The sequence below is a fragment of the Coregonus clupeaformis genome, unplaced genomic scaffold (genome assembly GCF_020615455.1).
Source record: "Coregonus clupeaformis isolate EN_2021a unplaced genomic scaffold, ASM2061545v1 scaf0018, whole genome shotgun sequence".
Lineage (NCBI taxonomy): Eukaryota > Metazoa > Chordata > Actinopteri > Salmoniformes > Salmonidae > Coregonus > Coregonus clupeaformis.
Window position 1 is genome coordinate 120,582 of NW_025533473.1, and position 12,467 is coordinate 133,048.

The window sequence follows — 12,467 nt, forward strand, 5'->3', positions numbered from 1 at the left end:
ACCAGCCTCCCAGTTTGAAGCTTGGCAAGGCTATGCGTCTTTGGATAACACTTTGGACAAACTCTAAACGACTTTCATGCCATATTTAAACCACTGCTCCTCCAATCTTCATTTAAAGTTGACCTGATAACATTAATACTTTGTTGGATACGGACTCAAAAGTTAAAGGGTTTACACACTAAACAACAACGTAATTACAGTGATTAAAGAAATTCGTAATTGTATGCATGGTTGGTGAGGGAGCTTTAATCCCCAATAGCTAGTAAACTGAACTTGATAGGCTATAGTTCAGTGACTTTCTTTTTACACATACAAGTACAGTTAGTCATCTATTTGCAAGCTCTCATTACACAATGCTGGCTATGCACCAAACCATCAATTTTTGTATTAGAGAACAGAGGCCTGTGGCTTGATATCCGCTTAATTGCGCCCATTCTCTTCCCACTTCTACTGTCATATTGGACAAAAGGTCTGTCAATCAATTCTGCGAAGGAGTGTCAAATTCTTACACTTAACCTCCAATAAAATACATGTTTTAGAGTGCTATTATAAACCTGAAAAAAAAGTTAATAGCTTATTTGTTAGACTACTTTTATTTTGAGGAAAAATGGACAGCTGTTTCTATTCATGGTTAGTTATTTGCTTATTTATAGCCAATCTTTTGTTAATATTTATATGTATTCTTTAAATAAACTTAAGGCATGCTCGTCATTGCCACAACAAATCTTACAGCTGAGCACCAGATAATGCAACCCTATATGCGATTGAATATGCTCTTTTTACAGTTCTCAAACGCCCCCACCGGGTTCTCCACTTGATGTGGCCCATGCCAATACGTGACCAGTTATGGCCACCACTACTTCCGGGTTTGCACAAATTGGTCAAAGCTACCCTCTCTGCGTTATGCGCCTTGCAACAACACACACACACACGCGCGCGCATTTGGAGACCCAAGCACGGCATTCACACTGCACATCGGGATCCACCAAAACGCGGACAGACGACGGCTCCTTTAAGAAAAACTAAGTCAGAAAATATCACCCCTCCTTCTTCAGATCTCCACTTGGATGGTATTGCATCAAATAAAACCTTTACTGGAGTTGCAAGTGATCGAGGCGACGATAGGGACTGTTTTTGAACATCTCCACATGAATATCTGAAGCATTCCAAGTGAGGGAAGAGCGCGACGAGTCATCATTAATTAAGCAACTTGACAACCTCGATATTGATTGACAGCTTGCTTGTTGAGCGAGACTAGAGTCTCACTGTTTTTTTTTTCTGTAAGGGGCATTTTACACCAGTCGCAAGCGTGAAGTCGTAGCCTAGTGTCGCTTGTTTATGAACGGTCTCCAGGAGAAAGCGAAGGAGCTCTATACTGGATTGTGGTGTTTTTGTCAATTGCTGGATTTATGCTGACGATCTGGCAACCATCCTCTCTGGAGAGACGAGCACAGTATTCTTAATCTTGCATTTGGAGTTAGGTGTTTATTTTCCCTCAGCCCTGGCCTCGTAGAAGACGTGTAGAGTCCGATTGGAATCGGCTAGAGTGACAGGCCGATGGCGCAACGGGTGCGTATTGACAGAACTTTTAGCAATGGCAATAAAGCTACAATTGAGACGTGGCTGATTACTGTGCGCAATTTTCCATTTGTATGGCACAACAAGCAGGCAGCTATGCAATAAGAGAGTGTTTCAGCCCTTTGGTAGAGCTATAAGTTGTTATATATACCCCTGCTACATGCTAGCCTACTATTCAGCATTTGAACGTGTGTGAGTACAATAAACAATTGCATGTTCATATTGTCTAAAGAACTATAGACTGCAGACTGCAAACTTCATCACATAATTCATTTTACCCAACTATTATGATATGTGTTTTGATATTCTGCATTTCGTAAACGCCGCGTCCATCTTTGGGGGTCCAGTGTTTAATGTAGGCTATAACCAAGTTGTTACACATCAACTTAAAAGATTTACATAAAAAACATGATGTAAGTTTGGTAACAATAACATGGACGACATTTCACAAATGTTTTGTGTGTATGCAATATCAGTCTTTACATATATGAAAATTATGTAGAGAATGTTCGCTTTGGGTTTAGTTTGTTGATATCTGTCCTTTTCAACATTTCATAATATTTTACATTCTTATTTGATATATGACATACAAATAAATCAATTCAACATTTCGTGTAAAAAATATGTGATTACTTAAAAACGTTCTCAACATATACTCGAAATAGTTTAGTTAGGCCATGTAGCCATGCATGAACAATTAGCCTATCTAAAATGCATCTGTTATTTTTTAAAAGTTTCTTTAAGCTATTAGTTTTGTCAAGATAAACAAAACAATATTTTATTTCTTTGATATATCAGCAAGAATACAGACTGAAAAGTGTAGACATTTGTGATATTGTTTTGTCTAAGCTAGACCCTGTTGTTCTAATCGGCTGAAAGAATTAAGCCTACCAAAAACGTTTGAATGTTTTAGACACATAAAGGTTAACTGCCTTTTCACAACGTTTTAAAATGTTAATGATCCAACGAATCCACAAACAATGAACATTTGCCATTGATATTCAATTAGATGATCAACATAGGCTTTTATTGCCACTAATATTATTCCTACCACTAAACATACCATAGGCTACTATTAACACCATATACCTAACACATTAGCACTTATTTTATATACTAATTTAGTAGGCCTAGATGTATTTGATATTATTAGTATAGACTGCCAACAACATCATTCTAGCTATTTTACTATTGTTATTAATACATTTTTCTTGTTATTAGTCTTTATAATTCGTTTTTATTGTCAGTATCATTACATTATTACTTTTAGTATAGCTATTATCAACACAGGCCTTCATTCAAAATTAGGAGAGGTAGCACAACAGTGTCATTGGTTATTATTTTAGAACATTCTCTATATTTCACTTTTGACAGTATGAAGACCTTCCCCACTATGGAATGGACGGAGTAGGGCTGCCCTCGACTATGTACGGGGACCCTCATGCAGCGCGCTCCATGCAGGCGGTTCACCTGAACCACGGGCCCCAGTTCCACTCGCACCAGTACCCGCACTCAACACACGCCAGTGCCATACCGCCCAGTATGGGCTCCGTCAACGACGCTATAAAAAGAGACAAAGATGCCATTTATGGGTACGTTTATTTTACTGCCAACGTAAAGTGTATAGCCATTGGGGATATTAACCACCACAAATGTGAGCGATGAAAGTTTAAGAGAGAGGGAGGCTTTGGGAAATTCTCGCTAATTAGAACCTCTTCTGTGTTCGGTCATTACGCATGGTGCTATATAGGCTTGTTTAAACATTGTATATCTGTTTTGAAATGTTAAATTATGACATTGTCCCCTGAGATTTCGAAAAGATGCATAGGCTACGTTTGCATTTGGCTTTCAGTCTAAATATGATGTTATTTTACATTGACAAAATTCATGATTTGGATGTAGCCTATTGTTTAACAGGAGCCAGTGGTTGAGTTAGATAACCTAACTCCCAAAATGTTTGCAAATCCAACTCTCAGAATTAAACAATTGTACATCAAACACATTCTCAAACTGCCCTGCCTACTTCACAATAATGTATAGGCAGCGTTGTTTATATTTGTGTGCCATACTATAAGCCTATTTTCAGGGCAAATGTAATAGTCTTATACTCAATTGTAAAGCTCATAATGTAATCCCACTGAAGAATATGGTGTTATTTCGTTGTCCTAAAATGTTGAATCGTGTTCTGAATAAGGCACTCGAGGGCTGAGGTTGCCATACGACCAGTTATGCCTATATGACCAACTATTTTCATGCAGTAGGACTAGGCCTACTTTTATATAATTATTGTGCTGTTACATTTCTGAATGTTTTATTAGTGCAGTATTTATTCAACTTGCAACTGAAAACAGAAGGCAATGTGATTGAAAGTCGATGTAACCTACTTTCTTAGTTTAGTTATTATTATGTTATTATTATGTTATTAGTTATACCGACTCGCAAACTTTCCAAGGCAGCGTATAGTGTTAATGTCCTCTCTCTTCCTTTTAGGCACCCCCTTTTCCCACTTCTAGCACTGATTTTTGAAAAATGTGAATTAGCAACTTGCACACCAAGAGAAACTGGGGTCGCTGGAGGCGACGTGTGTTCCTCCGAGTCTTTCAATGAGGATATAGCAGTATTTTCAAAACAGGTTAGACATATCTGTTTACTTGTTTTGGTGAAGTTCAAATTCGTTCAAATTCTAATATTTTAGGGTAAATAACTGTTGTGCATATTTACATGTTGTGTAATTCTGAATTGTGAAAACGTTGTAAGCAAAGCAGTCCCATGCATGTGAACACCATGGTTAGCAATGATGTACGACGCTCAGTAAACAGTGAACTTGTAACACTTTTGTTTCAGATTCGATCAGAGAAGCCCATATTTTCATCAAATCCGGAAATTGATAATTTGGTAAGAACTCACTTGCTTTAGGTCATTCACAAGAACAGTATCGAACAGTTGGCCTATGAATACATGCATTCATTGTCTACAGTAGCCGACACTTTAGTGTGAATTTGACTTTATCACAGTCCTTGTTATTAATGATGTCATAACAGATACACGTTTGTGTAATCGTTTTCTGTCAAAACGATTTTCTTGTCATAAAGTTTGTTTGCTTTCATGCTAATTATTTTCATAATGTTGATCCTGATCTATTTTGCCTACACGTTATTAATGGACGTGCGCGTGCAAACACACGCACACGCACGCACACACACACACACACACACACACACACACACACACACAATATTAATAATAATGTAATGCTCGAAAATGTGAATAAAAATGTTTTAATGCAAACCCTTTCCTCCTAGATGATACAAGCAATTCAAGTATTACGGTTTCATCTGCTCGAGCTGGAGAAGGTAGATTTACTCATAACCATCTCATGCACTGTGTGACTGATAGGCCTGGTGCTGTAAAAATCTGATATTTTATCGCAATCGATTGCGATGATGAATAGCATTAGGCTATAACTTCGTAGTAGAGGTGTAATAGTGGTGGTAGTATAGTTGGTTGCCCAAATAAAATTTTTATGTTATGGAGTTGATAATGTTGCCATTGATGGATGCGCTTGCAAAATATTAGGCGAGAGCGTTTATATAATAGTCGACATATTGCTCATGTTAGGCCTATATTGCAACTTTCATTAGTGAGGAGATCACGTTGCTAAAGTATCCTACAGTTCTCGCTCAATTATATAAAAAAAAGTAAGAAAAAAAAGTAATCATTCGTTTTTCTACAATTAATGTCAAATGTATGTAATGTAATGTAGTTCTGCTATTTTTGAAGCCAATTTGCTTGAATCGTAACTTAGGCCTGTCACAAGGGCAAGGGATAGGCAATTCTTTATAATATCACTCATTACCACCATCTACATTTTATTTTTTAGGGCTTTCCCATAGGGTATAGTGTTCACTCCGTTTTGATACATGTTTGCAGGTACACGAGCTATGCGATAATTTCTGTCATCGATACATCAGCTGCTTGAAAGGAAAAATGCCCATTGATTTGGTCATAGACGACAGGGACGGTGGAAATAAATCTGACAGTGAAGATTTTACAAGATCGTCTGGGCCTCTTGATCAGGTAAGCTCTTGCCTATCACATGCGTATTAATACAATTGTCGTCTATTAAGTGCATTTGAATTGTAGGCCTATACAGAGAACACGTCGCACGCGTTTTATGCTGTCTAGATAGTTTTATCAAAATAGATAGGCCTATGGAAAAAATATAATTTACGAAATTGTTGTCCTCCTCTTAGTGATATAGATTGATAAGTGACTTTAAAATAAATCAAATATCAAATGTAGGCCTACCATTTGACAAAATGACAATGAGAACAAAGTGTATATTCCATTTAATTTCCAAGCATAATAAATGGCTTTTTTCTGACATGACCATTAACATGTTTTGGAAAAAACTAGTTTGAAGCAAGGATCCCGGTAAACAATTGCTTGGCTTTTATTATATTACTTCATGATTAAATGCTTCCGAGGGACTATGGAAACATTTTAATTGTTATTATGCAATTTTATGGTGTTTTATGTGTCAATTATGTTCATTGTGCTGCATGTGCTCGAAAAAGATACCGTTGACCAAAAAAGGGGCAAGAGGTGAAGAGTCAAGTCTTCTCCTTTTTCGTGTGAATGCAATCAAGCCAGTTTTGAAGTCATGTTGCACCACCCTTTGAGCAAGGCTTTAGGAATATGGAATCCCTTCCTCCAAGTGCCATGTCAGCCACACAGCGACTTGTTAACCATTTAACCCTTTATTTACCAAAGCAACGAGCATCAATTCAGGCAGCTTAGTGGAGTGTCAAATGGCGCACAACTCATATGTCTCGGTGTTTCGTTTCAAACACCCTCCCTAACCTATATCATCCTGTTGTTGAGATGTTCTGAGTGTCCCATTCACTTTACTTCAGGGTTCCAAGCTCTGTATTATAAAATAGTCCTCTATCCAAGCTTTATTCTCGTGTGAATCAATCTACTATATATCACAAATTAATATGTAGCCCATTCAGTCCTCTCGGAGACTTCCATCCAGTAGTACTTTTGATCACATCTGCTGATTTGCACTTTGATAGCCTTCGTTGATTGTGCTGTCACCTGCCAGAGTATTTGTATTATTATCGATCAATCATCGTGATCAACTGAAAGCGCGGGTCCCTGGTCTTATAAGCACTGTTTATTTATACTATTGATTAAACAAGTTGTGTGGCTCAGTTGGTAAGAGCGTGGCGCTAGCAACACCTGTCGTAGGCTCCGATTCCCACTGGGGTTGCATAGACTCGGGGGGGGCGAAATGTAAGTCGCTTTGGATAAAAGGGTCTGCTAAATGGGATACATTATGAAGTAGCACACTAAAGTGCTTAGCCCCTTGACATGTGGAGGTCAACCCAATAACCTGTCCCACCAGCCTTCACTCTCCCCACTCATAAGTCCATGCATGGTACAGCACCCGCCCGACACACACCCTACCTTGCAGGACACTTTGTCCCCACCTCTAGCCCAATAGTGTACCATTTTCACACTTAATTCCACACTTAATTTCTCTTCTCAAGTGGATGTCGGGAGTACCTAACACTGGTTATGGTGAATAGTGGGAGGTGTGGTGGCGGTGTTGTGTGTGTTGTGTGTGTGTGTGTGTGTATTTGTGTGTTTGTGTACATGTTTGAGTGCGTGTGTGTGTGTGTGTCTCGGTACCTTGAAACCCTCCGTCTCTCGGGAGTGGTTCCATTCTGATAGAACAAATCTCTTCAGCTCTATACTCCATCCCCCCTCTTCCATCCCCCTTGCTAGTTTAAGTTGGGAACTCCTCTTGTTGGAGTTGGCCATCGCAGCTTATAACCATTTGTGTTCTGAGCATATGTTCTAGATTACCACAACGCCTGACATTCTCTTGGTATGCAGCGTAATACATTATATATATTTTTTTTTTTCCTTCCCAAAGAGGACTTATTATTAGTCCATTTGCTGGTCAAAAACGATTCAGGAAATGGGTATGCATTCTGACCTGGAGTTTAAGCAATGAGTTAGCCAACATGCACCGCCAACGAGAGTAGTTTAGTCAGTGTGAAGGGTTGTTTGGTGTGTTCCTCCTCGTTTGGAATGACTTACAGGATATTCTCCTTTCCGCTGAATGTACTGCGAGGAATGATATCGGTAGCGAAACCAAGAATGACGCTTTTGTTTCTGATAGGGTCCATCCATAACTCTTTTTAATCAGTCTGGTTGGATTATTCTATGACTAACTTCACTTAAAGCCCTGGAAGCCGTGCATAGAACATTGACAGTTTGTGGTAAAGTAGCTTCGGCATGACTGTCGGGTCGGTGTGATCAATTCTGATCCGGCGGTTAGTCACGTTGACACAGGGTAGCTCGGCCAGGGGACGCCTGGGCCCTCCAGTGGGGGACACACACAGCACAGTGGGGACAACAACAGTGAAGAAGGTAAGGGGATTCACTGATAGGTAAGATAACTGGATAGGTGTCCATCATTATTGCTTTTGTCTTTCAAGTATACTTTCATATCAGTAGGAGGAACGAGCTATTTTGGAGTTTTGGGACAGATCAGATTCACTTACAGGTAAAAAAATACTAGAAAGGTGTCCACCATTATCGCGTTAAGCCTATCAGGTACTTTCAGATTAGTGGGACAGTGTTGGCACTGATTCGATGTCAAGCCAATGAGTGAGTGTCACGTGTTGGCGAGTTTGGATTGGATGGATGTTGACTAGAAAGAGATGACAGCAGAGAGAAAGAGAGAGTGAATGATGAGGGTTGACAGAAAAATGAATGCGGAGCTCAGACCGGGACTGGATCTGGAAGAAAGGTGAGCATTATGTTCTGGTCGACTGAGCGAATCGATTTATATACAGCCTCTGCGCCTCTTTATTTGGACATGGGGAAAGTGTAATAACAGAGAGCAGTACACACACACACACACACACACACACACACACACACAAAAAAAAAAAAAAAAAAAAAAAAAAAAAAAAAAAACACAAAACACACACACACACACAAACATCCCCCCACACACATTCGATGCTAGGCTAGCTCCCTAATGGTTGAGGTAGAGAAGAAGACTAAAGGGACTCTCTCTCCTCTCTCCCATTGGCCGTCTTTATGAGCCAGGGATCTGGGTTCGTGGACTCCCGCCACACTGTCCAAATAGTTTCAATCAGATGTGTATCACCCATTACCAGGGCCATTTTGCAAAGTGCTGTTTGTGTGCCAAGTGCAACAAGCGCTCAGGGGTTTTGTTATCTCCCCGCATACATTTGCAGTTTAGCACCGCCACGGGTGGACTGCTTTGGGGATATCTGTGTGTTTTAACTCCCAAACACAAATACAGTCACACTGCCAGAACACTAGGCCCAGAACACAAACACCCCTAATGCCCATTCCCCCATTTGGATGGTTGGGGAATTGTGGCTCCTTCAAGGGAAGTATTTGACAGAAACATATTGGTTGAGCTTCTGTTGGATAGTGGATTCTTGGTTGATCCAATATTGGGGGATGTAGTCCAGTGATACCTTTACACTGGCTCCTTGCATCTCCTAGATAGGCTGAGAAGCTACCATTGGATAGTCATGGTTTTCTGACTTTTCAGGAAAACCTGATGCATACCTGAGAGAGATTTGTTATCTCTCACTTTAACTGTAGAGAGGGGAGGTGTAAGTGCCGGGAAAAAGAGAGGGAGGAAGAAAGAAACCAGAGGGAAAGCTGGTAAATAATGTCCCAAAGAAGGCAAACAGTTTCAATGACTTAGTTCATCGCTTTATGGTGATGTCTGCAGTTTGGTCAGACATTTAACTTCTGTTTAATTTGAACTTGCTGGTAGCCAGATAGAGAAAGTCCATCCAAGACAAGTAGTCAATTCATCTCAATCTTTCCTTTGTGTATTGTCTGTGTTTTGTTGTCCATGGTTGCTTGAAGTTATCACAGACCTGAGCAAAGGGCCATTCTTCACAGACCCATGGATTGGCCGGCAATGGTCACATGGCTGCCTCGCTCCTATAGGGAAGTGTGTCTTGCAAGAAATGACCAATGGTGGAAGCGTGGTGCAAAATAAAAGGTCCTCTCTCCTCCCAGGCCCCTTTCACCAGACCATTGGCCATAACATTTTCTGCAAACACTTCGAAAAGTTCAGCAATTGAGCGGGCCAGCAGGTATGAGCGCCGAGCTGACAGCGTGACTTATAATGTTTGCGTGAAAAGTGCAAGTTTTTGTGCCTCTTAATTCCTTTGATGCTGGAAGAGAAAGGAGCAAGCAGCGATATTGAACGGGTAGAAGAGAAAAAGGTTGCAGAAAGAAGAGGGCAAACACGGGAATAAAAGAAAGAGAGGGAGAGAGAGTGAAAGAGGGTGAGCAATGAACCCTTTGGTTTGGCGTGTGGCACGGTCAAGGCTGCATAACTACAGCTGAGCTGACTTCATGTTCAGAGTTTTTTTTCGGGCACAAAATTCCTTTGTATGGCCTCACTCTTCACTGGACCTAGACAGGAAAGCCGAGTAGTGCAGCAACCCATGCCACTACCACTTTCTCCGGACCTCCCGTCACTGAATCGCTTTTGCTTCTTCAGCTCGTCTTTCACACAAGCCCCCTTCCAGTCACACATAGCTGGATGTGGAGGACGAGGAGTTGACATGTGCAGCTCTAGTCACCGTAGGGCATTTCACAAGAGACCTATCCTCCCCGTCTCCACCCCAGGTTGTCGCTGGTGAACTCTGAGCTATCACAAACCAAGCAGGTTGGGCCCGGGGTCACCCAAGCCGCGGAGTATCTCCCTCGTGGTGTTGGACTAGAGAACACTGCCATGGCAACGCTGCAGTGAACTAATGATGCCGAGAGCTTGTTTATGGACTATGATTACTTCCACCTTCTCAGACTCTTGTCGGTCCCCGTAGAATCTCAAATCTGTTTGGAGCAGAGGTAATGGCAGAGAAGCCATAAAAGTCAACCGCCAAGCTAGTTCCCGGGCTAAAAATGCACCGCGGATAAAAGCGTCTGCTAAATAATAATAAGTATCTAAGTAGCTGCCCATGCCTGCTCTCGCTCGGGTTTAACTGACTGTCTCTAACCTTGCCAGTTGCTGATTAAAAGGGGGGAAATAAATGAAAATGAACCTCATTACAGGGCAGAAAGAGGTGCAATAAAGGACTAGCTCAGACGTTTCTCTGTGGCACTTGACAAAAATTACAAATGCTCATGATTGGTAATTGCATTTTGTGGAGGAGAGGTTAGTGTGAGGGCTTTGCTAAAGATGAACTTGACGAAATGTTGGATCGAAGGAGTTCTTGTCCCAGATCTGTTGTGCTGTCTTGCCAACTCCTATGATAGGAGTTGGCAAGACAGTCTGCAGAGAGATCTATGGCCAGGCTACCTTCAATCCAGCATTTCCTCCAGTTCATCTTGCTAGCAAAGCCCCTTCTGTGCCCCAGACAATGACCATAGGAGTTGGCAAGGCAGGACAAACAGATCTGAGACCAGGCTAGATCGGAGGAGCATTCACATCCAATGAGACATCTTGGATTACGAACCCCAGGGCCAGCAGTGTAGCTCTCCCCTTGGCCAGATGGGAGCTGAGTAAACATAGAAGAGCGAACTTGTAGCGGAAAAAACAGCGAGAGGAACAAACTGGGTATTAAATCAATTGAGCTGGTTTTGGACGACTCACCATAAACGACCCTATTCCTTACATAGTGCGTACTATGGACCCTGGTCAAAAGTAGTGCACTATGTAGAGAATAGGAGTGCCATTTGGGGACTGAAAACTAGGTCTGTGATATCTTGGAGATGTACTGTATGGATTTTGGGTGGAGTAGATGGTGCTCTGGGTGGGTCATATCAAATCCAAAAAGTACAGTGAGTCAGAGAGTTACCCCTGCTTAAAGCTTGATGTCTTTAAAATAAAATAAAATGTCCTGGGGAGGGTTGGTGCATCGCAGTGATGGGAGTGTTTTGAATGGAACATTGAAGAATCAACCTATTCGTTCAAACGCTCTCTCTGATGAAATATGAAGGTTTCTTGGATGCCGAAGTGGTAATGAGTCAATGCAAGTCAGAAATGTAGAGAGAAATATATTTTTCACCAGATCCATCCATATTTCAGCTTTAGAGCTTTCTCCTCGCATTCCGATAGACTGTAGCAGTAACTCTATTGCGGCATCCTACAGTTTGATCAATATTTTCAGAGCAGTGAGTAAAACTGTGTAAAAAGGGTAGAATTTCGAATAAAAAATTATCCGTTGCTGTCTTTTTGCCCAGGATGCTGTAGCAGAATTCTCTCCTTTTGGTTGAAAACATTTCTGTTTCTAATGCACCAACGAAACACATTCAGCTAAACAAGGCTGCAGGAAGCACGATCGCTGCTAATCATGTCCAATTAAAATATTCCTTCACAACCCAGAGGAGCTATGTTGAAAGGTTAGAATTCCTGAGCAAAATGAGCAGTTGTTGACTGTTGTCCAGGAAGATAGCAGGTTACCATGTTGTAGCAGAATGGTCCGTCGTTATTCCCACCATAACCCGGGAAATTGTGTCAAGAATTACGTTTCTGGGAAGTTAAACGAAAGCAGTTACTGTCTGTTTGTCCAAGAGGAGATAGTCGGTTGCCAGATTTGGAGTCGAAATGTCCCCAAACCCCCCCCTTAGCTCCCCATGGGACCAGCCACCCCACTAACTGTTGCCTTTGTTTAGCCACAGGTGACTGCATGGACAACGGGGTGGCCTCTCCCAGCACTGGGGACGACGACGCACCCTGACAAGGAAAAGAGGATCGTCACAACAAGAAGCGAGGTATCTTTTCCTAAAGTGGCTACCAACATCATGAGGCGTGGCTCTTCCAGCACTTGACGGTGAGTAGAGTGGTGGATCACCATTACACTTCT

At 41.4% G+C, this 12,467-nt stretch overlaps 1 protein-coding gene across 1 annotated transcript in view; it reads left to right on the forward strand.

The window, feature by feature from the left end:
* The first annotated feature begins 916 nt into the window (after positions 1-916).
* The window catches only part of LOC121572408 (homeobox protein Meis1), a 33,597-nt gene continuing 22,046 nt past the window's right edge, over positions 917-12,467 (forward strand). Inside the window, 8 exon segments of the mRNA XM_045212483.1 lie at positions 917-1,569; positions 2,953-3,170; positions 4,069-4,210; positions 4,423-4,473; positions 4,881-4,931; positions 5,509-5,678; positions 7,931-8,022; positions 12,283-12,434. Coding sequence (XP_045068418.1) covers positions 1,558-1,569; positions 2,953-3,170; positions 4,069-4,210; positions 4,423-4,473; positions 4,881-4,931; positions 5,509-5,678; positions 7,931-8,022; positions 12,283-12,434 — 888 coding nt within the window. The 5' untranslated portion in view covers positions 917-1,557.